Source organism: Schistocerca americana, chromosome 1, assembly GCF_021461395.2.
Source record: "Schistocerca americana isolate TAMUIC-IGC-003095 chromosome 1, iqSchAmer2.1, whole genome shotgun sequence".
Classification (NCBI taxonomy): domain Eukaryota; kingdom Metazoa; phylum Arthropoda; class Insecta; order Orthoptera; family Acrididae; genus Schistocerca; species Schistocerca americana.
The window spans coordinates 1,036,351,736-1,036,379,470 of NC_060119.1; the positions used below are offsets into that span (position 1 = coordinate 1,036,351,736).

The following is a 27,735-nucleotide window of genomic DNA, read 5'->3' on the forward strand; positions in this document are numbered from 1 at the left end:
CTTTCACTATACCTGGACTATACTGCGGGCTCCTGCCCGGCATCATCTCTTGAGTATATTTCTTGACATCGAGAAGACTTACATTACTTGGTGGTATATTATGCTCGGGCAGCTCCATGAATGGAATTTCCGAGAATGTCTTCCCATTCTTAGTCCATCCTTTCACAACACTGTTGGAGACAGCGAGTCGCTGATGTCCTTTCCGATCTCTTGGAGCAGGAGAACGGCGTCCCTCTAGTAGCGTTCTAAGTGTGACTGTGTTTCCATCGCTTTCTCCTTTATTAAAGTTTTAGACTTGACATAATGCATACAGCTCGTATTTCTGTGTGTGTGTGTGTACAAATTTTTGGCTGAGTTTTATTATTTTTTAAATTGTAGTTGAAAATTAACGAGGCTGTGAACTGCATTTCATTGGTGGCGATGGACTTAATGGAAAACTCCGGAAAAACGTCTAATACTCTCTCGTCTAAAAAAAAAAAAAAAGAAAAAAAAATGCGGTGGTGATGGATTACAGTGCTTTCGACGTCGTTCTTTTCTTTTCGCAAGGTTAAGGCTCACATGGAAGACTCCTTTTTTATACACAATCATTGTGGACAAAATTACTAAATTGTTAGAGCAGTGGTAACAGAGAATACCAACGAAAGAACGTATTGCACGATACACATATTAAGAACGGATGTATTGCAACACAGATAAAAGAAAATCTTTCGTCTTTTGTCAAATCATAAATTAGAACACAGTTGTAAGCTATGGCAGATTTCAAATTTTAGTGGCACTAACAGTGTACTTTTTTCTCTTACAGTGGTGTTTGGTGTTGGGGTTGATGTGGCCTTCCACCATCATGTCATGGGAATATACGTCACGTAAGTACATCTAAACGCAACTAACTTTTTTAAATATTTAAAATATTTAATACCCTGGCAACGAATTGAAGTAAAGGTCTCCAAAGTGGTATTTTTTAAGCTCTTTTCTAAGAAGATGCTCATATTCGTGATAAACTTAGTCGGACACATAATGTATGTGCATGCAATGTAAAAAGATTAAAGTTCCAGTGCAACACTAATGTCACAGAAACGAAATGTTGCTACGTTCTTCCTGTATGTTGTCTCATAGAGTCAAAAAGTATTCGATTCTTTGTTATTTGTGACAGATTGTTTCATTCTTACTGTACGGTTGGTTGGTACCGACTGCTGGATTATACTAACGAGGCTTCGGAAAAGCAATAATATCTTGCAAATGTTCCTTCGGCCGAAGAATACACTACAAATGCTGCGGTGCGAAGTCTGCTTGTGAATTATGTGCAATGGCTAGTTGACAGCCGTCCAGTTTGAAAAGTATTCCTAGCAGCGTTGGGAAATGGGTTCATGAATACGGCCTCTGTATCTACCTTGAAATGACATTTGCTGAGAAAGCTATTACCAACACTACGGATGATACACACTAACGCCTGACGTCATGACTCGTCGAGCAGACCACACATTTGCGGACTGTAGTGTCAGTACTAAAGAAGCCCACCACTGACGTATTACATTATTGTTGTCAGGTACTGTTTCCGGACGAATTTCAGTCATATCAACTAAACTAGTTATGACATACTGCTTCTACTCGGCTGGACCATTCATCTTCTATGTTACCACACAGTATGTTCTGCATACCCTCACTTAGTAATTAGCCTACTAATTTCAAAATGATGAGAGACTCTAGTAATAAATACTACGGTACTAGGCCTTGAAGTTTTATAAATTTTATTCCAGACTTTCGTGGCTGTATAAACTACTAACTTTATACCAGTTGTGTCACTTTGATAGCACCAGCCAAGTATTTGATTTACTATTGAAACATAAATTCTCATCTGATTATTTTTTCTCGTTATGTAATTTCACAAATATGCATGCGCTAACCAGAGAGCTATGCTTCAGCAGTATTAGTTCTATGCTCACAAAACGCCCCAGTATTCTGGGAAATTTAAATCAACAGTTCGCAATAACATAACAGCGAATACCATATCAACCTACTTTTCTTAACAGACAATAAAACTAATAGCTCCAGTCAGAAACGTTTCTTGGAAAAACTCCCGAATTATTAATGACAATTTTTTCCGTAAAGGATGGCATCATGAAAACTATTGACAATTTTTTATTACTGAGTTTGGCCAGTTATAGGTCGCAACGGCTAATACTAAGGTACAATCTTTTTCGTTCTTCCCAGAACTTCTTTATGCGTTGGCAGATGGCCTGTCTCTTTCATTTGACTTAACCCTCTCAAGCTGTGGTTTTTGATGTTGAACAGGAAATTTTTCAGTACTGATCAGTAACCTGAAATTTTGCCTGTCGTGTATGGTGTCTTCTGTGACGTTAAGTTTTATAAAATCCTTTCTCTTCTTTTCCACCAATCCCGTGGTACTTTTTAATTTGAAAAATGAAATTAAAAATTTTCTTCGTTAGCCTAATGTGATTCATTCTGTAAACATGACAGTAAAACTTTAATCTCCTCTTCCTATGTTTCTGTATATTTTTTTCTGTTCGTATAGTTGTTATCTTTGTTCTTTTGTGGTCCTAAAATTTTTCAAAAAATGGTTCAAATCGCTCCATGCACTATGGGACTTAACATCTGAGGTCACCAGTCCCCTAGGCTTAGAACTACTTAAACCTAACTAACGTAAGGACATCACACACATCCATGCCCGAGGCAGGATTCGAATCTGCGACCATAGCACAGGCGGTTCCGGACTGAAGCGCCTAGAACGGCTCGGCTGCAGTGGCCGGCTCCTAAAATTTTTCTAGTTAATTTCATTTCTTTATTTTTCAGTTATCCTTGTTCGCATCTTTTATTCAGAGTTAGGCATTCAGAAAGTATAATGTGTAATTCTTGCCTCGAATAATACCGATCTTTTATTGCATCGGTTTTGGGCGAAACTATACTAATTCCATTGTCCTCGATCTCTCTTTACTTGTGGTATTATCTAATCCACTTGATTATATCCATTCTCCCAATTACTTAAATATATCAGCTCTTTCATTGTTTCCGTGTTTTGTTTGTGTTTATCTTTCGTTGTGTGTCTATGTTCAGTGTATTCCGTTTCCTCATACGATATTAGTAATCTGATGTTAGCTGCACTTACGTGAAGTGTTTGTGTGTTTAACTTTGCACCTATTTTTCCTTAGAAATTACTGCAATATCGTCAGAAAAAGCGAAACGTTTCACTTCACATCTTCCTCTTCTTCGTCCTAGAGGGATTCCTTCGATATTTTTCTCTTATAGTTCTTTATCCCACTTTCTCATCACCTTGTCTAAGGCCAGGTTGAAGAGAATCGGTGAGAACCCATCGTCCTGTCGAAGACTTGTGTTAGTTGTGAAATTTCAAAAACGTCTTCTACGAATTTAACTTTTGAAGTTGTGTGTGTGCGTGTAAGTTCGAGTAATTGTTTGGTGGTTTTGTCGATATATGCTTCTTCTAGCTTTTGGAATACTGTCTACAGATAGAATCGCAGGCTTTTTTTTAGAATCGATGAATGTAACGACAATGTTAATGTTCCTCATTGTTCTTGTCCTGAAGATTATTTTCATGTTAAAAATTTGCTCTGCCTACGGTCTGTTTTTTCTAAAACTTGCTTGGTACACGCCAGTTGTGTGTTCTGCTTAGTCTTCTATCTTATTCAGTAGTTTTTTGGATATAATTTTGTAGGTGACAGAGATATGCTTCGGTAATTGCTCGTGTCTGCCCTGTATCTCTTCTTACGTAGTGGATGGATTATGACTTGTTTATACTCGTGGTTGTCTGGTATTCTTCATTACTCTCAGCAATCTTTAACAAGCTCATGCTTGGGTTCATCTGTCTACCTCCATCCCAGTACCAACATCTCAGCTAATATCCCGTCTTCATCTGGCGCTCTGTGTTTCAGCCGGCCAATGTATTGTTCTATTTGATGCAGTGACGGTAGTTCTGATAGTGGATTTTTCTTTTTAACTTTGTCTGATAGTCGTGTTGATTCCACGCAATTTAGAGGATTTTTGAAGTATTTTTCTAGTAACTGACAGTTGTCTTTGTTGTTGGTAATCAGTTTGCCTGTTGAATCTTTGAAGTGTAGGCTCACTGGCTTGTACGCTGTTATTTCTTCTTTGAAAACTTTGTAGAAATCCGTAGTGTTGTTAAGTCTGAATTTTGTATATGTTTCTCCTAATAGTTTTTGTCATATTTCCGTTTTTCTGTTCAATTAATTTTTGATGTCTGTTTTCTGATCTCGACGAATGAGTCCAGTCTCCTTTTTTGCCGGAGTTCCATTTTTTCCAAACTGTTAGTGTATGCTATGTCGCTTCGTCACGTGTTATTCCACGACCTCTGTTTCCTTCTTCTTCGTGATTGATCTAGTTCTTTCACAGTTTCTGTCAGTGCTTTTCTGATTTCGTCCCAATTTACCATCTTTTTTTGTCCGAAGCTTATTAACATAAATAGTCCCTGTTGTCTAATATAAATTTCGTTTCAATTATATTGACTTTTTAATTGTGGGGTTTGGTTTTTTAGATTCAAATTACGCTTCTATTTCTGTTAAAAATGATGCGAATCTATGCCTAGTCCTCTTCTGACCCGTACATTCATGAATTCTGTACGTTATTGTTTGATTATTGCCATAAATCCAGTTGATATGAGCCTAAATATGTATTAGATGATCAGATCATCTTACACCTTGGTAATTTGCTGAAAAAGATTGACATTACTTTTAAGTCGAAATGTCTCCAAAAGTTGATGAGCCTTTCTCAAATCTTACTGTTGCTTCTGTTTGCTGGAAAGTTTCCCATTGTTGCCTTGCACTTCTCTTCTCTGCCAATCTGTGCGTTGAAATTTTATGTGGTGCTTTGGTATTTTTGATGTCTCATTTTCTTGTGTTTCCCAGAACTGCTCGACTTTTCTGTATTTTTTCTGTTGGCATTGTTGGTAGGTGCATGTGCGTTTATGATGGTATAGTCATTATTTGCTGATCTGAACGAGAGAAATGATATTTGCTTCGATGGGGACGCAAAACATGTTATGGATTCTGTTACATCCCGTTTGACCATGAAAGCTGTCCCAAGCATAGTGACTTTCTGTTTATTCTTTGTGGCAGGTTTCCCTTCATAAATCTTGTAGCCCTTTCATTGAAATGCGTTCTCAATTCCGTAACTGGTTTCCTGAAGTGCTAGTATGGGTATGCTGCGTATGTTTAATACTTCCGTCAATCATTTAAGTTTCCCTGTCTCTTTTAAAGTGTTGAGATTCACTGTGTCTAGCAAAAATTTTTCGCAGGCCATAGGCGAGAAGTTCTATGAAGCTCCAACTCTTCCTTACATGAAGTTCTAGGCTCTCCGGGATCCTATGGCATATTTGCATCACTGTTACCAGTGATGAAGGATTGTTTACCTTCTGGAGTGCTTTTGCGTTCAGTGTTCATCATCAAGTCTTGGTTGAAAGTAAATTAAGAGTGCGTGTTAACCCCTTCACGGGATGTTACATCTATGTTCATATCGTCAGATGGGTTATAACAGCCGCCCAGTATGGAAACAGACGTCTTTCGTAACTGACCGCTTTGGTAACAGATGCAACTGGTTTTTATAGCAGCCATCAATATGTAAACAGACGCTGACTACGTAGTCGCTTGCTCAATTCAGACGCGACGTGGATTTTCGTCCTGCTTGGTGGGTTGCCTCTTCTGCTAGATCCGCCGTTCTGAGAGTCCATCCTTTCCGCCTTTACTAGCGTTGATGTATCAATGTCAGGACAAATTGACTCATCCGTCTTCTTTGCTTTTAATATCTTGATCCGCCTCAGAAGCCCTTTTATCTTTTTCACCACATCTCCCATGTTGCCGACTAATTGGCTTCCTCTCTCCTCTTACCAAGCGACCAGGTATTACAAATAGACTGTCCCGCATTGGCAGTCTGTGTCATTGAGTACTGAGCCCCCCGTCACTTCAAGGCTCAGTCCTTGGAGGGACTAATGACAAATATATATATAAACAAAGGGATTTTTCAGGTCAGTCTTTTATTTGGTATACCACTTCGCTTTTAGATGCTTTATATCATCATCTTCAGGAGGAGAATTACTTATTTACTTTGTTGGTGGTAGCGCAGGCCACAGATGCCTATTGACAGCAACAAGCCAAGTGAAAACTGATTATGTTTCTTCTGTTGCTGGTTACGATAGTTACTTTTTCAGAAACAGCACTACTACAGTTAAAAACATAAATTATGCAAGAGTAGCAAGAGTAGCGTGTAGGCAGGCCGCGGTGGTCTAGCGATTCTAGGCGCGCAGTCAGGAACCGCACGACTGCTACGGTCGCAGGTTCCAATCCTGCCTCGGGCATGGATGTGTGTGATGTCCTTAGGTTAGTTAGGTTTACGTAGTTCTAAGTTCTAGGGAACTGATGACCACAGTAGTTAAGTCCCATAGTGCTCAGAGCCATTTGAAGTAGCGTGTACCTACTGGTAAAGTAAAATCAAATAGAAGCTGCATACTGTTATATGTGCCCTTTACTGTACTTAAGCTGTTACTTTCTTACTTCATGTACAGTGAGAGAAAATGCAAGAAAAATAGAAGTAAGCAGCATCTCTTTGGTTCTACTTTACCAATAAATGCACAACAATCTTGAGTAATTGATTTTTGGACCTTTAGCAGTGCTGTTGCCGGAAAAAAAGAAATATCGCTAGCAAACGTTACGAGTTTTTCAATACTACTGGTGCTGTGAAAAGACTTCTGTGCTTCGCTCTAATAACAAGAATGTAATTTCGTAATTCTCCCTCTGAAGATGGTGTAATTTTTCGAAAAACGTAGTGACACAATTAAAAAGTGATTAACGCAGAGAACTGTTATTTGTTTGTAACACTCGAATTGTTTCAAGAAATAATTTCTAGCTTAAGGCGGAAATAACTTATAGATTCGTATTAGCTACACATTGTGTCTCCTTGAAAACTAATACACAGACACATATACAAACTTCGCCCAAGCATATTATTGACACAGGAAACATTTAGTGACACAAATACCAGGTACATGAGTTGCCTAGATACAAAGTCAGTAATCTCCACTTTCGAAAATTTACATTAGAAGAAAAAAACTGTACAGGCGTCCATGGGACTAAAATTTGATTATGTTTACTGAAATTAGCGAAACAGTTTTACCTAATATTTTTACCTTGAAGTAGCTGTCACAACAAATAATAACGCTTTTAATTGGGGAAGTGCTGTTTTTGCTTCCGCCTTGGAATTTTACTGATTTTGCATCTCAGCCAGGTTTGTAACTGAATGTGTATTTAAAGACTTGAAATTAAATATGGATAACAAAGATCATTATTATATTAACGATAAAGCATATTACCACAGATTTATACTTTATTTTTCATTAGTCGAAGTTATAAGAGATTACAATGTATCTTTTCTGCACACACAAGTCTGGAGACTTTCATTGGTTCACTTTGACTGTTGTTATTGGCTGCCACGTTAGGGATATCTGATGGATGGACGTTGTAAATTAGAATATGATAAAAATCCAGTTTCCGATTCGGACTCCGGTTCTCACCAAAATAAATTTGAAGGAAGCGTGATATCGGCCATATTCTCAAGATTGACAAGGTGGTGTTGCAGTGGTTGAATGCGCTTTTGGTAGCATTTGAGCAACGCGTGTGTTATATTTATAGGTATCTGTGTTAAGCGTTTAGAATTTCTCATCTCTTACTAATGTATTGCACTGGTTGTTGGTTGATCTCTTCAGTATGTATCTGTTACAGGGAGAAAAGTGGAAATTCCAAGCATTCAGAGCCTTCAGTATCTTTTCTGCTTTAGATTTTTCTTCGTGCTGTTCATTTCACAGTGTATTTTACAATATATTAATTGGTACTGTTAAAAATCTCTATAGAAGTACCATTAACACAGGGCATGACAATTTAATGCCTTGCTGTAGTTTAACAAACGAAATATAACGGTTGGAAATCACGTGGACAGCATGCGGTGTCTGACTGGTCAATGAGGATATTGCAGACTTTGCTCCTCAGACTGTAACAGATGATCATGGAGACTGCAGCCTTTACTTCTAACCCTAGTTTTCTGGAGGGAAATAAACTCATTTACAGTAGCTTTTTCATATTTAAACTGGTGGCTTTTGCTAGAAAACACTAAGGACAATCAATTTCTACCATATAGTAACTTCTGAAAAAACTTGGAGATCGCTGACTTTGCTTCTAGGTGCCTCACATCGTATAATATCCACGGCACACGGTGAGTATAACAGCGAGCCCACTATGTCAACGATATTTAGGTGGGCAATTTCACAGTGGGCTATGAGCCAGTGAGCAAGGGGGCAGCCCTTCCTAGTTAATATATTCATCTATTTATACGAGGGTAAGACAAATGAAAATCTTAAATATTTTTTTAAATATTATTTATTGTGCAGAAGTGGTACAAAGCTGTATCACTTTTCAACATAATCTCCTCCACGCTCAATGCAAGTCCTCCAGCGCTTACAAAGTGCATAAATTACTTTAGAAAAAAATTATTTTGGTAGTCCGCACAACCACTCATGCACCGCGTAGAGTACCTTTTCATCAGAACGGAACTTATTTCTTCCAATTGCATCTTTGAGTGGTCCAAACATATGGAAATCATTTGGGGTAAGGTCTGGTGAGTATGATGGATGAGGAAGACACTTAAAATGCAGGTCTGTGATTGTTGCAACTGTTGTACGGGCAGTGTGGGGCCTTGCATTGTCATGTTGCAAAAGGACACCTGCTGACAGCAATCCACGTCGCTTTAATTTGATAGCAGGCCGCAGATGATTTTTTTAGGAGATTTGTGTATGATGCACTGGTGACAGTGGTCCCTCTAGGCATGTAATGCTCCAAAATGACGCCCTTTTCTCCGAAAAGAGAGTCAGCATAACCTTCCCTGGTGATGGTTCTGTTCGAAACTTCTTAGGTTTTGGTGATGAGGAAAGGCGCCATTCCTTGCTCACTGTCTTCGTTTGCGGTTGGTGGAAGTGAACCCAGGTTCGTCCCCAGTAACGATTCTTGCAAGGCAGCCATCACCTTATCGTTCAAAGCGCCAAAGAAGTTCTTCACAAGCATCAACACGTCGTTCTCTCATTTCAGGAGTCAGCTGCCGTGGCACCCATCTGGCAGACACTTTGTGAAACTGGAGCACATCATGCACAATATGGTGTGCTGACCCATGACTAATCTGTAAACATGCGGCAATGTCATTCAGTGTCACCCGATGGTTTTCCTTCACTATGGCTTCAACTGCTGCAATGTTCTGTGAAGTCACAACTCGTTGTACCTGACCTGGACGAGAAGCATTTTCCACTGAAGTCACATCATTTGCGAACTTCCTACTCCATTCGTAGACTTGCTGCTGTGACAAACATGCATCACCGTACTGAACCTTCATTCTTCGATGAACTTCAATAGGTTTCACACCTTCACTACGCAAAAACCGAATAACAAAACGCTGTTCTTCCCTGGTGCAAGTCGCAAGTGGGGCGGCCATCTTTATACTGATACTGCGACGGTATGTGTGCATCTGCACTATGCTGCCACCTACAGGCCATTCTGCACGCTGTTTGTAGCACGCTTACCAACTTACAGGATAACAGCGCGAAATTTCGATTTGTTATTACAAATTTAAGGTTTTCATTTGACTCACCCTCGTATGTCTTGTCTCAGTTGATAATAGAAACTTATTTCAAAAACGTGCCGTGAATTTTTATCCATGGGACTTTACAACTCAAGCTTTACCCTTATTGCCTGCTAAGAACATCGGTCTTTCGAGAACGAAACGTTAATCAGGTCAATAAATTGAAGGTATTAGTTCATAGAAAAATCATAAACTGGCTCTGTTTTCATCTTCTCTGTAAGTGAATGTTCGTTTAACCTTGTTAGAATCTGAGACCCAATTACAATGGACAGATGAAAGTAGATTTGTTGAAGGAAACATTCGGCATTTAGTCGTACTGAGCCAGGAAATCCACAGAAGAAGATTATAGCCTCATTCCATGGATGTCTTGTTTTGTTGCTTGCGGTACTATGAATCTGATACTTTTCATGTCAATGTAAGGGCGTTAGGCTACCCTAATGAGTTGTAATGCGCTTACGTATTATAACACGATGATGTATCTTGGTTACCAGGTAGCTTCTGTTGAGTTAAGTACATGTGCGTTTGTGTCAGCCACATGAAACGAAAAATCAGATACTATGCAATGTACAAATGGCATTTCAACTCAGATGTTCAATTAGCTGCAGATTTTCACCTGCAGCAGTATGTAACACTTATATCGATTAGAAGTTGGTTTATATTATGTAACTGTGTACCTGCAATTATGGAGTGTGTATTCTAATTTATTTAAACTCCTTGATATGTGACAAGAAAATTAGAGTTTTGTAATGTATATATGAGAAGAGCAAAAAGATATGTTAAAATGATAAATTATTATAATATGTGTATGTTTATTAAAAGCTGGTTCATGCTTAGGGCACTTGTATTTGTAACATGTAAAAGCTGTAGGGAATGTAGGGAAGCCCCCCCCACCGCAACGGAAGTGGAATGGCGAGATGGAAAAGATGGTTTTGGCGGTCGAACTGAGCGGCTCCTTGGTGTGAACGCTACGCAGTATGTGGCTAACCGTACACTTCGACGGTGCTAAGAGAGGCAATTGGAAACTGCTTTACAAAGGATTTGCCTCGGATGTGGATCTGGCTATTATTTGGTATTCTCAGCATAAAGTAATTGCTGTAATATGTTGAAAATTCGACGCCAAGAAGAGATTTTATAGAGTATTCGAACATCAAGAGCAGTGAGTACAGTTCTCCGCCACGTCGCTTGCTCCCAAGCTTCGCCACTGCTACACTAACTTCATACATTCAGTATTGTATGAGCCATAGACCAGTTAATTTGTGTGTTGTTTTCATACTAATCACAACACTATAAATCAGTGTCCGGGACCGTATTTTCTATCATGGCCACGAACCTATGCAGGGTCCTCACCTAAGTGCTACCAAAACCGAGTAGCCTGATTTGAATGAACAATTATTGCATTCAGGTGTTTAAAAGTGATTTTTGTCTAATATAAAACGAATAATAAAAGTTAAAGTTAGAACCACAAAAGTGAAGTTGGATAGGCTCTTGTTATAGTGTGCTTAGTTTATTACAAAATATAGTTTTGTAGGATTACAGTCTAGAATGCCTGCTTCACAGGTGATAAAAAGGCAAATAACTAAAGCTCATTTTAAAAACAGTGTGGTTTTGATTTCTATCGTGAATGGTTCCGTTTTTGAAGTCAATGAAGCCCAGTGTTGAATTTAATCTTTTGCAAAGTAAATTATGAACTACTCCAAGTGAAGTGAATGATTAGCCTTTTGAATTAGTCTTTTATACTGTAATAATCGGAGAGCGTTGACTAGTGAAACTAGTTTATGGGTCCCCATCATATTCTCCACCTATTAGAAAGAAAATTGAACTATTACTGTTGCAAAGGAAAAATGATATTTGTAGAGGAGTTTAAACAGTGCATTTATGATATTATTTATCTTTATTTGTTTTCTTCATATCAGTTAAGATAAAATCCCCTCATGTCCAAATTTAGTTCTGCACTTCATGGAGTAACGTTTCAGTGTTTGATTGAGTAATGCGTTTGAGTGTAGCTGTCTTTAGTATGAGCCCGGTGCAAATCTACTCCGTATAAGTTACTGGTGCGTGCGTTATTGGTAACTACTGCTACACACAGTTCAGAGTGCACTGTGTCAGTTTGTATCCAATTTGCTATTCAAAGGGAAATATCAACGAAAGTAACTTCAACAACCAGTGTTCAATTTTCTTAAACATATATTTCCAAATTAATGTGACTAATTGGGCTGGCGACCGTTCATTTTTTTTTCATTCACTTATGATTTTACCACTTTCATTAACTCCTCAGGTTAGTCCGTTTAGTTTTCTGTTAATTTCACCACATTCAAAATTATAGGCCGATACCTTTGTCCATTAGGCTCTCACGCGGTCAAAATTCAAAATCATCTCAGAGGGTAACATTAGCGTGTTTCACTGCACGTTAGTGTTATATGTGGCTAAAGGTTCGGTTGTTAGGGAAGAGTGACATACAGGCTAGTGCGTTATAAGCAGTGCAAGTTTTTAGAACACTTGCAGGAACGACTTTATTGAGGCTGAAGCAAGAACTGGTAGGAATGTACAGTATCTCAATGAAATAGCTCTAAGTAAGTGCGAAGAAGTAGCCTTTGTTATATCATCATGCTGGGACACACATTTCATCTTTATATACTTTTTAACGTCATTGAAGAAATTCCCCATGAATTCTGTCAGTTACATAAAGTAGATGGAATCAAGAAACAAACCTACGATTGGAGAGACACGGAGAAAAACGGAATAGTGTTTCGAATGGAGAAAAAAGACATTTTTATCGTAGACTGACAGTTGTTAACTTAACTCATTGCAGTGCTACAAGGTTCTGTCTAGAGACCATGATCAAGCCAAGAAAGTATCACTTATGTACTCATATAAGAACATATACTGGTGAACACTGTAGCACTGATAGTTCCGTCTGAACGTAAAACGCAGGTAGAATGTACGACTTGCTCATTGAACCCGTAATTTTATTCATACTTGACATCTTAAATATGGCAATTTAGAAGTAGATTTTACTTCAAATTTGAGACAGTATGTTCATTACCTCAATCATGATGTATACATACATACAGAGGTGATGTTATGTCGTCTGATCTTGTAGATCGAAACTAGTTGTTGCGAAACGAAAAGTTCCATTTATCAGATGTCGTGGAGTTTTCTGAGATGGTTTTTGCAGCGCTACAGCCGTGGAACACCGCCGACAGAAAATATTTTACAAAGTTTTTATTATAACACTATCCCAAGGTATAAAATACTTTTCGTCCTCTGTTTCCACCACGCCTTATGCAGGGTAGATATCTTTCATAAGTTTGTTTCGCGCAGTGGTTTATATGATACAATAATTTATTTCATCCTCGACAATACAAAAGGCGCGACATTGTTTATTATGAACAAAGTTCATAACAGGGTGCGCGATCACAAGGGACTGCAATGCACGCTCCGCAACGTACCCCTATGCTGGCCACAAGGTTGGTAAGGAGTTCATCTGGTAGGGGATTCCTTCCCTTCCTCCACCAGCGTGCTTCACAACTGCTGGATGATCTTTGGTGGGCGTGGATGTGCTGCAGAACGTTCCGTAACGCATCCCGCAAGTGCTTGGTGGGATTTAAGACAGGGTAGCGACAGGCCAGTCCATTTCGTTCCAACAGCTCCTCCACCGACATGTTCGATGCAGTCGCTCATTGTCACCCACGCGCGATAACATCGAATAATACGGGAAAGCTCCTGGAACGAGAGAATATTCGAAGAATACGTTGGTCAGCCCGTTCCTCCGACTTAAATCCCATGTAGTACGTGTGAAATGCTTCGGGGAGACGTACGGCAGCACATTCACATGCACCAACAACCATCCAGTAACTGTCAGTCACGTTGATGGAGAAATGGAACGCCCTGCCTCGAGAACTCCTTACCAGCCTCCTGGCCAGCATGGGAGCACATTGTCGAGCATGCACTTCCGTCCATGGTGATCACCCTATTAAGAACTACGTAGCCTTTTCTATTGTCCAGGGACCATCATAAATCGCGGTGATTTCAATGTGATTAGCGTCTTTGAATAAAAGTTACTTTTCTGTTCGTCTCGTTGTGCATTTCTTTCAATTACCTTCTGTACAATACTAGCAGTTGTTCCTTTGTACAGTTCGAGTTTTATCGAGCCTTGACATATCTTGCCAAAGTTACTTTTGCTTCGAAGTTTCGTACACCAGTCTATTTCTAGTTTACTACAACATATCCAAAATAACTACAACTTTAAAAATTAGTTACAGGAAATACGGTTTAGTGTTCGTTTTTGAAAAAGAATTTTGCTGTAAGTAAATGACAGTGTTATATAAATGCTGACTTTAGTTAGCATAGTGTGTCAGCGCTCGAGAAAATGGGTGCTTTGTTATTGGTAGCGCTCATGAGCCATTCAATAAAAAAGCGTTACTGAGTAAAAAAGAACATAAAAATTTGTGGTACTTTTTTTCATTAGAAACTACAATTACTCATATCGTACTGATCTAAATGTGTACTAACAGAATTTCATAATAGCATCTGTAAAACATAAGATCCAGAGAAATTACGGTTCACTGAATATGCTCAGTGGGTTTTGTGCTTTATTGATTACCCAGTGTATTCAACTGGTTTTGAAATTTAGCTTTGCTGTTTCTGGTAGAGAGTGCCAATATACGTGATCATTAAATGCAGCGTGGTGTAAGTTTGAGGGAAATGATTGTATGGAAAAGAGTAAATCAATTGGAAAACTGCCGAAGTGAACTGAATACGTAGCATCTACATCTACATTTATACTCCGCAAGCCACCCAACGGTGTGTGGCGGGGGGCACTTTAAATGCCACTGTCATTACCTCCCTTTTCTGTTCCAGTCGCGTATGGTTCGCAGGAAGAACGACTGCCGGAAAGCCTCCGTGCGCTCTCGAATCTCTCTAATTATACATTCGTGACCTCCTCGGGAGGTATAAGTAGGGGGAAGTAATATATTCGATACCTCATCCAGAAACGCACCCTCTCGAAACCTGGACAGCAAGCCACACCGCGATGCAGAGCGCCTCTCTTGCAGAGTCTGTCACTTGCGTTTGCTAAGCATCTCCGTAACGCTATCACGCTTACCAAATAACCCTGTGACGAAAGACGCCGCTCTTCTTTGAATATTCTCTAGTTCCTCTGTCAACCCGACCTGGTACGGATCCCACACTGATGAGCAATACTCAAGTATAGGTCGAACGAGTGTTTTGTAAGCCACCTCCTTTGTTGATGGACTACATTTTCTAAGGACTCTCCCGATGAATCTCAACCTGGCGCCCGCCTTACCAACAATTAATTTTATATGATCATTCAACTTCAAATCGTTCCGTACGCACACCCCCAGATATTTTACAGAAGTAACTGCTACCAGTGTTTGTTCCGCTATCATATAATCATACAATAAAGGATCCTTCTTTCTATGTGTTCGCAATACATTACATTGTCTATGTTAAGGGTCAGTTGCCACTCCCTGCACCAAGTGCCTATCCGCTGCAGATCTTCCTGCATTTCACTGCAATTTTCTAATGCTGCAACTTCTCTGTACACTACAGCATCATCCGCGAAAAGCAGCATATTTGACTGTCAAATGTTCCATCGAAAAGAAACCAAAAACTTGTAGTCTCTACATATATAAATTGAATTCACGTTCTGCCGTACGTCTGTTTGTGCATGCTAATCTCAGGAATTGCTGCAGAGGTTTTCATCTTGTTTTGATTAGTAGATACACTGATTCAAGAGGAAGGTTTTTTTGTATAATTACAAATATTTCATAAAAAGTTTCTGAATTATGGAGAAGTAAAATTGAAGTTGTGAGAATAACGACACTGTCGTCTAGCGAACGGTCATCAAAATGCTAGAGAGCAGCAGTGCGTCGAGAACGCAGCAGGCGAGCTGGGATTTGGATTTCGTTGTCAGCGCCGCTTTAGCAGCTGTGCAGAGCGGACGTGATGTGTGTGTGTGTGTGTGTGTGTGTGTGTGTGTGTGTGTGAATTCCTAAAGGACCAAACTGCTGAGGTCATCGATCCCTAGACTTACACACTACTTAAACTAACTTAAAGGAGCTAATGCTAAGAACAACACACCACACACCCATGCCCGAGGGAGGAGTCAACCTCCGGCGTGGGAAGGGGGGGGGGGGGGGCACAGTCCGTGAAATGGCGCCTCAGCCCGCGCGACCACGCCGCGCGGCACGAAGATGTGTGTTTCAGCATGCAACGCAAGATCGCTCACCATGTTTGCTTCCTCCTGTCGGCGATAACGCGACGCCGAAGTGCTACAAGAACATGGCGAATCAATACTAGGAATCAACACTGAATTTCACCTAAGGCTTCACTAGGGCAAAAGCACTTTTTAAAGGAGGAGGCCAAAATCCCAGTTGCCGACCTCGTTGGCATTTACTTTTTGATCGTAAGTAATATGGACTATATGAAGCTTATTAACGATGCTACATGTAACAAAGTTCTTCTAGAGATGAAATGAGGACTTCATTTCTGCCAAGCAGATTGCAATCTTGTCAACATGGAAGTTAATCATGCTGGACTGCACATATTCGAACTGCCCTTCGAACTCACAGCGGCAGACGTCTTGGGAGCGCCCCGCCCCTACAGCACGGTACAAGAACAGGTGGCAGGAAAGTGGATCCAGTTTAAGATTTATCCAGTCCTCAATGGAGTACGACAAATGCCGCTACGACATGTACCATCGTACCTCCAGATAGGAGGCTGATAAACCATAATTATTTATGATACCTACTAAGGAGACTGCTACACTACGCTTGTCCGTCCTCTTTTAGAATACTGCTGCGCGATGTGGGATCCTTACGAGATAGGACTGACGGAGTACATCGAAAAAGTTCAAAGAAAGGCAACGCGTTTTGTATTATCGCGAAATGTGGGAGAGAGTGTCACAGAAATAATGCAGGATTTGGGCTGGAAATCATTAAAAGAAAGGCGTTTTTCGTTGCGACGGAATCTTCTCACGAAATTCCAATCACCAACTTTCACCTCTGAATGCGAAAATATTTTGTTGACACCGACCTACATAGGGAGAAACGATCACCATGATAAAATAAGGGAAATCAGAGCTCGTAAGGAAAGATATAGGTGTTCATTCTTTCCGCGCGCTGTACGAGAATGGAATAATAGAGAATTGTGTAGGTGGTTCGATGACCCCTCTGACAGGCACTTAAATGTGATTTGCAGAGTATCCATGAAGATGTAGATGGTCAGCCTAAAGTATGTTCTGGATGTGGTAAGGAAGGTTATCTATTTTCCGAGTGCTTCCAGCATTGAATCACACACCTACCTACGCAGAATGTGGTACCTCCACTGACGCCAACGATCCTCCCAGTGACCTATGCGGCGGCGCTCACAATGTCTCCGAGTGTCCAGACACCACAGAAAAACGTTGATCTACAGGAACAACCCACTGTGGATCGATCAATCAGCCTAGCAGACTAGCCAGTGGCAGAACTCTGCATGACGCCGTCGATATTGCCGAATACTGCAGTCATCGCCGGCAGCAGGATGACAACAAATCACTTATTACGCCTACTAAAGCTTTGTGTCAGCGACCCACGAACCAATACCATCGTCTGACACAGAAGGACACACACGAAAACAGCGTCAATAAAAACACAGAAAGTAACGCCACAGGACCGCGCCGGAGGAAGAAGAACTGTTCCTACAGCACACGAACCACGAGGCTGACACCATTAATGCCTACTCTACCTTTACAGAATGGACGACAGGATTTGCGGCGCCCGTCTGCCTGTCCTCTGTGGCGAAGGCTTCAGGACAGGCTGCAAACTCACTCGGTCCCTCCCTACGGACCAGTAAGTTCTTATGAAACATGAACAGACTTTCACGCCTATACCGTAGGTCGAGGATGTTGAGATCGTGCAGGACCAGACCCAGGCCCCTCTGAACAGAATTGGGAGAGACGCCGTCGGTGCGGGTGTTATGTCACTCGTGATGACCGCTTCTCTCCACCGTCACCATGGATAACGTTGCCTAATCACCACATCACCAGGCTTTCTGCTTGACCACGATAAATATCAACATTGTTAGGTCCTCTGTCAAGATCCAACTCCTCAAAAAAACAATACAGACAACGGGACTCGACTTCGCATTCCAGTAAGAAGTGCGACCAAATGATCTCCCGGACTTATATGGTTATTCATCGTACATGACTCCTGGTGGTCCTGCGGACATTGGCGTGACGATTTTAGTGCGAAACGGCATCGAAGCCTCCAAAATGATGTATTTGCCTTCTGCTCGAGTATTGGCAGTCGCGGCACTCAACACCCAATGTTTATGCTCTGTCGAATACCACCAAACATCGTACTGGACCAGGTTCTGCTCCGTGGACGTAGCTCCATTTTCCTAGGACAGTATGAAATCAGCATTTTCGCCGACGATTTCAATTGTCTCCTTCATCCGAAGGACCAAATCCCGCTCTACACTTCTTGTCTGGAATGGGTATAACGATTCATGCACTTGCGCGACACTTGGAAAAAGTACATGACGAAATTGCTTGACACACCCGTCTTACCAGTCATTTGGCGAGCCGACTGGATCGCATATATTGGTCAGAGGTATTACACAAAGAGTTGTGGCCGCCGAACGATGGCATCTGGCCTTCTCCCACCACCTATATCTGCACGATGCATCTCCGCCTGCCACACGTCTGGTGTAGAAACGACTTCTGCAAGATGAGCATAAATGACCTCCAGGAACCGGACTGCCGCCGCAACAAGGGTAAACTGTGAACGACGTCACTCCCGATACCCCTCCATTTTGCCGTGGTGGTTCCTGTGCCAAACAGTGAGTCGCTAGACACCCACATAGTAAACAGTTTTTGATGTTACTGAGCAACAATTATACAATAATTTTTCAATGAACACGCCGCTGTAAGCCAATTTTGAACCTTGTGTCCTGCAATGTATGTTAATGACATAAACTCAATCACTTGAAAATGGCTTAAAAGGCCTATACCTGAGTCGCCCTAATTAAATAAGCAACAATACAGACAATTGGCGGAGTGTTCATAAAAAAACCATTTACACAGTTTGACAAGGGCAGGGTTGCATCTCACTGACAGACCATGGATTTTCACTAAGCGACATTCAGTGGCCCCGATACTCTATTGCCATCGATGGATAGACAGCGTAAACAACACTTAACAAGGCTCACATTCTGTCATTGACTATGCACCTGTTAGAAGCTGCCGTAGCCTGTATGCACTGACACGACGGAATGAGCGCAGAGGTACCTACTATGCACCGCATTGTGGTGGACATGCGCCGACACGGTTAATCGAACGCCTTACAGCCCGAGGCGGTTGCTCCAAAACAACCCAAGCAACCATAGTGAACTCCATGGAGGTTCATTCTCTTATTCTTTACCAGAAAAGAACCGTAAATGACGGAACAACTGTGACGTGCACTTTTGACAGAGCAACAGTGACGGCGTTAATGAAGGAAGTCTTACCTGAAAAGGTGAGGGACGCATTGGACGAGGTACCCAATATGCACCACATTGTGGAGGACATGCGCCGAAGGTTAATCGAACGCCTTACAACGCGAGACGGTCGCTCCAGTACAACTCAAGCAACCATAGCGAATTTCATGGAGGACCATTTTCTTAATCCTTACCAGGAAAGAACAGTAAATGACGGAGCCACTGTGACATGCACTATTAACAAAGGAACAGTGGCTGTATTAATGAAGGAAGTCGTACCTGAAAAGGTGGGGAACGCATTGGACAATGATGTGTCAGTAAGTCTCCAGGGTCTAATGGACTATTAACTGAGTTTTACCAGAACTTCCGTGCCTTTACGTTACGCCAAGAGGTTACCATATTCTACGAACTCTTGTCCCTGGCCTGCACTGTATCACCTACTTGCTGAAGGACGTCTCATACTGCTACACATGCCAGAGGGAGGGCAAACGGTCAGTGACTATCAGCCACATTATAGTGTCGAATACTGAATATAAGATCTTCGCCAGGCTTTTGTCAGGCCGCATTAAGACGTCCCAGAACAGACATTGCAGGGGGAATATGGCAACATACAAGTGGCCACGGGTGACTACAGAGACTTAATAGCGAACGCTCGATCGTCTCCTTAGATTTTGATTGGGCCTTCGATAGAGTGCATCACAACTTCCTCCTCCAGGTCAGGGACGGGATTTCCACCAAGCCCCACTGACACCCTGCAGCGCCTTTTGACAGCAGCCATCTCTCAGACACAGTTCGACAGGTGAACCGTGGATCCGAAGCCCTTGAGAGGTCTCTGCGATAAGGCTGCCCCCTATCTACACACCTTTATGCAATTGTACTCGAGCCACTCCTTGAGGGTCTCAACCACAATCTATCTGGCATGGCACTGCGAGACATTACCTTCCGCTATAGGGCGTACGCCGACGACCTGCTCCTGCTGGTTTGTTCCACCGATGAAATCTGCAACGTACTAAATTGGATTGAGCGATACGGACAGGCCGCGGGCAGTCTTGTGAACATCAACAAGTCGGTTACATTGGATATCGGGTGCGGTCTTGGGCCGAATGCTGCGTCCCCTCCCGTCATTTACTGAAAGGAGATATTTGGGAGTCAGGTTTACGAAGGACGTGAGAGGAACGACCACGGTGAGCTATCGACGGTTACTACAGACCGTACTCATCATGGTGCGCCAGGAACTGTTCCGGGACTTGAACCAGCTGCAGTGCCTGAATTACCTGAACCTCTACAAGGCGTCAAAACTCAGTCACGTGGCAAATGTCTTCCCCTGCCGACGATGACAGGTTGCAGACTTCAGGGAGACTTGGACTATTACCTATTCACAGAAGATGCATTTAAAGTACGTTAAGCACTCTCATCCTCACCTGAGCTGTAGTGGGCAGGGACTAGTTAACGTCTGGGCACAGGCAGCTGCCCTCTATATGAGCAATATGTGGAAATGATGAACCAGCCAACAATCTTCCCTCGTGAGTTCTCGTGCCGTTTTCTCACGCCCCACCAGTGTCTGCGGCGCAGGTCGCGACACAGATCTTTCAAGTATCGACATTCATTGTCGAACACAGCGATGTGATATCGCATCTCCTTGAATCTCGATCGCCGAAGCGAAAGATTTTTTACACACCCTTCTGCTGTACACAACTACTCATTGGCCACGAGTGTAGAAAACGATACACCACCACTTTCTGCCCACCACAGTGGCGCATGACGTGGTAGCAAGTCAAAATATACGACGACACACTGGCTCCACAGTTACCATATTAAAGAAATCGCCCCCCCCCCCCACCCTTGCCGCTGACTGTCGATTCCTAGGCACCGATGAGCGTCACTTCACGGCGTATGGTCGTCCGGCGTTTGGTGACTGACACAGAAAATCTTAGCTTGTTACCTCTGCGTCACACCTACCGTGATTGAACCTCGGACCCTCCTCTGTCTGGATGACCCCCCCCCCCCCTCTCACCGCAAAATACCGTGCGATTACATGGTTCAAGGGCATGACCATCGACTATGTCTTCGGTGAAGGGGAGAAAGTGGAATTTGATTATTGGTCGTGCCAGCAAACTGCTCACAGCGCCCTCGAACGTACAGCAAGTTACCGTATGGCCTTTTCAAATTATTTACGCAGTGTTTCCGTTAACCCCCCTCCCGTCTTCCCCTAGTTGGGGAGTGCCAGGCGCAGTGTGACGTTCCACTCAGCGTCACATTGAAAACAAAGTCCTCAATTGTAAACAGTGAGAAAGAAAAGAGATTGGCTCATGGAAACCTCCATTAATTGAGAATGAGTCTGTTTTAGATATTTTTGCACAGAATTTTTGCACTGCATTCGCTTGAGAACAGAGGCCGAGGCGATGCCGCCCGCCACCTTTTTCTCCTCTGGTGTCATTAGGGTGCCTTATAGAAGAGCATGAGGTCAGCAACCCACTCTTTCGGCCGGTAAGCCTTTCAGAGTTCTGCTCAACTGGCCACGAGTTGCTGAGCAGTCCTCTCAACTAGCAAAATTTCCTGACAGTACCGGGAATTGAACGCTCTTCTTCCAGACAACAATCAGATACGGTGACCGCTTAGCTATGGAAGTGGATGCTGCTTAGTTATTATTGTACCATATTGCTGCGAAAATGGGTAAAATATCATTTGTCCGTGCAAGTATGAACACTAGATTCAAATCAGTGTCTTTACCGTCGTTCGTGAATTGTTATTTCCATGGTGACACTCATTTGCTTCCTCCCGGAGCCAAGAGCGCTATGTGATACATGTTACTGGCAGATCGAGAAGGTGTCATACTGTGGAGTCAAAAGAAGGGAAACGACAAGAAAATTGTTATAAGGTTCATGGAGGTATGTTCCGTCCTTGCAACTAAATGACAGACAGTTTGTTTTTTGCCATACGCGTTTCGCTTCTTTTATTTATGAAGCACCTTCAGTGACCAGTAGTACATGTCTGTTTTTATATTATAATAAATGCGTTATGTGTCACTTATATGTATGTTACTCTCCATTTTTAGTTTAGAAACATCGTTTGCAATACGTGTTGCTTACGATTTCCAATGTAGCTAGTCCATGTATATGTGGTTCTGGAGATATGTTAACTCGGTCCCCGTATCCATATGGCCGATTTCCAGCGTTTTTTGACCCCATTTATCACAGCACTGCATTTTCACTTTTCATTGTGTTGAACGTGTGTATTTGCAGTGCGTAGTGTTGCCAGATATCGCTCTGTGTTTATCTTTTGTCTTTTGTTTGTGTTGTGTGTGCGGTATATTCATTCATTTGATTTGTGTGTGTGTGTGTGTGTGTGTGTGTGTGTGTGTGTGTGTGTGTGTTTGTTTGAGAGAGAGGGAGAGAGAGAGAAAGAGAGAGAGAGAGAGAGAGAGCGAGAGAGGAGAGAGAGACTTGAGACTTAGAGAGGGCTGATGATGATGATTGGGTTGTGGGGCACTCAACTGCGCTGTTATCAGCGCCCGTACAAAGTCCCAGTTTTTACGTAGTCCAGTTTGTACACAGTCCAATCTAGCCACTGTCACTAATGATTATGATGATGATGATGATGAAATGATGAGGACGACACAAACACCCAGTCCACGGGCAGAGAGAATCCCAAACCTGGACGGGAATCGAACCCGGGGCTCTGTGATCCAGAGGGTTCATTATTTATTCCGGTTATGTGTCACGTTTCGGTTTGTTACTGTTTTACAAGCTAAATGGTTCAAAATGGTTCAAATGGCTCTGAGCACTATGGGACTCAACTACCGAGGTCATCAGTCCCCTAGAACTTAGAACTACTTAAACCTAACTAACCTAAGGACATCACACACATCCATGCCCGAGGCAGGATTCGAACCTGCGACCGTAGCGGTCGGCTTTTACAGGCTAACAGTAAGTTATTGTTTATATTGATTTGGTCATTTATTGTTTTTCATAGTAACGGTATTTTGTACATGAAAGTTTTCTAGCATCCAAGGAAGGACGAAAAAAGGAAAAAAAAGAACATGATGATAATAGGGGTTTTACTGCAGGAGCTGAGTTTTCACGTGCAAGCAACCTACCAGAAACAGACATTATAACCTCAGAACTCGTCTACGAAACTGTACAGTACGTCGCGTTTGTGGTAAACGGTTAGTCCTTCAGCCGACGAACGAAGCTCGTAAAGTGAGAGGCAGTGCTGGCAGCTGGTGAGCTATTTCAGAGCGAAGACGCGCAAACAGCTGCTGCGGAGCGCCAAGGGGCAGAGTCCTTGCCAACGAGGGCGAGGTTCCGCCTCTCTGATCCTAAAAAGAGTGTAAACGCTGCTTCCAGCAGCAGAGTTGTAAGTCTAGTAAAATAACAATACGTCGGTCATTTACCTTATACTGAAAAGTGAATAGTTTATCGTTTTCACGTATGAGTAATAGATATTGTTGTAAGGGCCAGTCAAATGAAAAGGACGTAGACGGAAAAAATTGGGTAGGTGCGAACAGGACTCGCGACCTGAGGACTCCGTGCATTTTTTTCCTCCTTGGAGGCGTCAGTTTTCTGATTGGTCTGATGCGGCCCGCCATGAATTGCTCTTCTGCACCAAACTTTCCAATCAGAGTAGCAATTGCAATCTACGTCTTCAATTACTTGTTGGACGTATTCGAATCTCTGTCTTCTTTTTTTACCCTCTACAGCTCCTTCTAATATCATAGAAATTAATCCCTGACGTCTTAACAGATACCCTATCATCCTGTTCCTTCCTCTTGTCAGTGTTTTCCATACATTCCATTCCTCGTCGATACCGTGGAGAACCTCCTCATTCGTTACCTTATCAGTCTACCTAATTTTCAACGTTCTTCTGTAGCACCACATCTAAAATTCTTCTATTCTCTTCTCTTTCGGTTTTCCCGCAGTTAATGCTTCACTGCCACACAGTGCTGCGCCAAACCTACATTTTCAGTGCTAGTCTGCTTTTTATGTCCTCCTTGCTCCGTCCATCAAGGGTTATTTTGCTGCCAAGGTAGCAGAATTCCTTAACTTTGTCTTCTTCGTGATCCCCAATTTCGCTGTTAAGTTTCTTGCTGTTCTCATTTCTGCTACTTCCCATTACTTTAATCTTTCTTCGATTTACTCTCAATAAATATTCTATACTCATTAGACTGCTTATACTATTCAACACATTTTGTAATTCTTCTTCACTTTCACTGGGGATAGCAATGTCGTCAGCGAATCTTATCATTTACATCCTTTCACCTTGAATTTTAATTCCACTTTTGAACCTTTCTTTTATTTCCATCATTGCTTCTTCGATGTATAGATTGAACAGTAGCGGTGAAAGACTACATCCCTGTTTTATACCCTTTTTAATCCGAGCACTTCGAACTTGCTCTTCCACTCTCTTTGTTCCCTCTTGTTTCTTGTATATATTGTACATTACCCGTCTCTCCTTGCAGATTACCCTATTTTCCTCAGAATTTCAAACATCTTGCACCACTTGGGATTGCTGAACATGTTTTACAGGTCGCCAAATCTTGATTTTTCTTCAGCCTTCCTTCCATTGTTAGCCGCAACGTTAGAACTGCGTCTCTAGTGCCTTTGCCTTTCCTAAAGCCAAACTGATCGTCTTTTCCATTCTCCTGTATGTTATTCTTGCCAGCAACTTGGATATATGATCTGTTAAGCTGATTGTTCAATAATTCTCGCACCTGTCAGCTCTTACTATCTTTGAAATTTCGTGAATGATATTTTCCCGAATGTCTGATGGTATATCGCAAGTATCATACACTCTACACACCAAGGTGAATAGTCGTTTTGTTGTCATTTTTCCCAATGATTTTAGAAATTCCGATGGGCAGTTATCCATCCCTTCTACCTTATTTGATCTTAAGTCGTCCAAAGCTCTTTTCAATTTTGATTCTAATACTAGGTACCCTAGCTCTTCTATATCGACTCCTTTTTCTTCTTCCATTCCTTCCCCTGTCTCTTCTATATCGACTCCTCTTCCTTCTTCCATTCCTACATCAGACAAGTCCTCCCCCTCATAGAGGCCTTCAGTGTACTCTTTCCATCTACCCGCTCTCTTCTCTGCATATAACAGCGGAATTCTCACTGCACACTTAATGTTACCACTCTTGCTTTCATTTTTCTATATGCTGAGTCAGTCCTTCCGACGATCACCTCTTTTAGATTTCTTCACATTTTTCAAGCAGCCATTTCGCCTTAGCAACTCTTCACATCCTAAACCTTCCGTTCGTAAGTGCTTATCAATCTGTATTCTTGAATTTCCCTGCATATTTTTGTACTTCCTTCTTTCACCGATCAACTAATGTATTTCTTCTGTTATCCATGGTTTCTTCGCAGTTAACTTCTTTGTAGCTATGTTTTTCTTCCCAACTTCTGTGCTTGCCCTTTTTATAGATGTCCATTCCTCCTCAACTGAACTGCCTTCAGAGCTATTTATTATCGCAGTACGTATAGCCTCAGAGAACTCGAAACATATCTCTTCATTCCATAGTATTCCGGCATCCCACTTCTTTGCGCATTTATTCTCCCTGACTAATCGCTTAACCGTGAGTCTACTCTTCATCATTACTAAATTGTGATCCGAATCTATATCTGCTCCCGGATACGTCTTAAATCCAGTATCTGATTTCGGAATCTTTGCCCGACTTTGCTCTGGTCTAACTGAAATCTTCCTGTATCTCCCGGTCTTTTCCAAGTATACCTCCTCTTGTGATTCTTGCACAGGGCATTCGCTATTACTAACTGATATTTATGGCAGAACTCAGTTCTTCTCCTCTATTGTTCTTGCAACCAAGCCCATATTCTGCTGATACTTTCTTCTATTCTTCCACCTATAGCCACATTCCAATCCCCCGTGACTATTAGTTTTTCATCTCTATTTGTTAGCAAACACGGACAGAAGAGCTTCAACCTCAAGACGATTATTTTCATCTCCCTTTACGTACTGAATTACCAGCTCAATATCCTTGTATACTTTCTCTATCTCTTCATCTTCTACTTGCGACGTTGGCATGTATACCTGAACTATTGCTGTCGATGTTGGTTTGCTGTCGATTCTAATGAAAACAGCACTATCACTGAACTGTTCACAGTAACTCACTCTCTGTCCTACCTTCCTACTCACAACGAATCCTGTTCCCGATGTATCATTTTCTGTTGCTGTTGGTATGATTCTGTACTCGTCCGACCAGAAATCCTTTAATTTTTCCCAATTCACTCCACTGAGCCCCACTATATCTAGATAGAGCCCCTTTGTTTCTCTTTTCAAATTTTCTAGCTTTCCTGCCACGTCAAACATCGGTCATATCACGCGACGACTCGTAGAGTGTCATTTTTTCGTTGATATTCAGTCTTTTTTCTCATGGTGACCTCCCACATGGCATTCCCCTCCAGAGATCCGAGTGGTGGAGTAGTCCGGACTCTTGTGCCAACGGAGCGGTCATCGTGACATTTTTTTAATTACGGGCCACATGTCCTGTGGATACACATTATGTGTATTTAATGCACTGGTTTTCACCGTCTTCGGCATCCTCATGCCTTTGATCATTGCTAATTCTTCCGACTTTTAAGGGCAGTTTTCGGCCCAAGGGCAAGAGAGTGGCCTGAACATCTGTCTGCTCTTCCGCCCTCTATGACAAGGACGTTGGCAGAACGAGGGTGACTTTTTATGCCGGAAATCTTCGTCCGCCATTACTGGTTAAGTTTACCCCAAATTTAAGCAGCGACGAGGTTCGAACGCAGGACGGTGGAGGTTTTAATAACTAATTAAAGTCGCTACTGATAGACCACGGGTGTTTTAATTTCGAGCATAAAGTCGGATAACAAATGTCAAAAGAAATATTTTTTCGTGGGATATAATTTTAAATTAACCATTTTTTTATTTTTCCTTTTAGTTGTGCTGTGAAACCTTTCTTCTTGGCAAATTTCACGATTCTACATCAAGTGGAAATACCTCACCAGTTTTATCGAGTGAATTTGTATCATGATATGTTACATAAATGGCCGTATCTTTTGATTGCCTTGGCTTACAAGTTTAAATTTCTTGCAACGCTAAGGGAACATAGACCTTAGCACGTGACGTAAGTTTCACCTTGATACGTTTCCCCGTTTCTGAAAGATTGGGTGGCAACAAAAGGTCAGACAGACCGTCTGATAACGAATGACAAAAAAGTCTTCATGTGATATAAGCAGAAATTAACAATTTTCAGATTATTTTCCCTTTGATTGTAACGTTAAATCTTATTTACCAAATTTCATGGTTCGAGGGTAAAGGGAAGTACTCTGTAGGTTAGCCCTCCCGGCTAGCCGAGCGGTGTAACGCGCTGCTTCCCGAGCGGGAAGGCCTGCCGGTCTCTGGCACGAATCCGCCCGGTGGACTAATGTCGAGGTCCGGCGTGCCGGTCAGCGTCTGGATGGTTTTTAAGGCGGTTTTCCATCTTCCTCGGCGAATGCGGGCTGGTGTCCCTGATTCCGCCTCAGTTACACTGTGTCGGCGATTGTTCTGCAAACACCGTTTCTACGTTCGCATACACTATAAATACTCTACCATGGAAACATTTGGGGCTACACT

The 27,735-nt window shown here is 42.0% G+C and overlaps 1 protein-coding gene across 1 annotated transcript in view; it reads left to right on the forward strand.

Annotated features, from left to right (window-relative positions):
* Positions 1 to 27,735, forward strand: part of LOC124549284 — a 476,650-nt gene that overhangs the window by 293,922 nt on the left and 154,993 nt on the right. Inside the window, exon 2 of the mRNA XM_047125234.1 lies at positions 803 to 863. Coding sequence (XP_046981190.1) covers positions 803 to 863 — 61 coding nt within the window. The remainder of the gene's footprint in view (positions 1 to 802; positions 864 to 27,735) is intronic.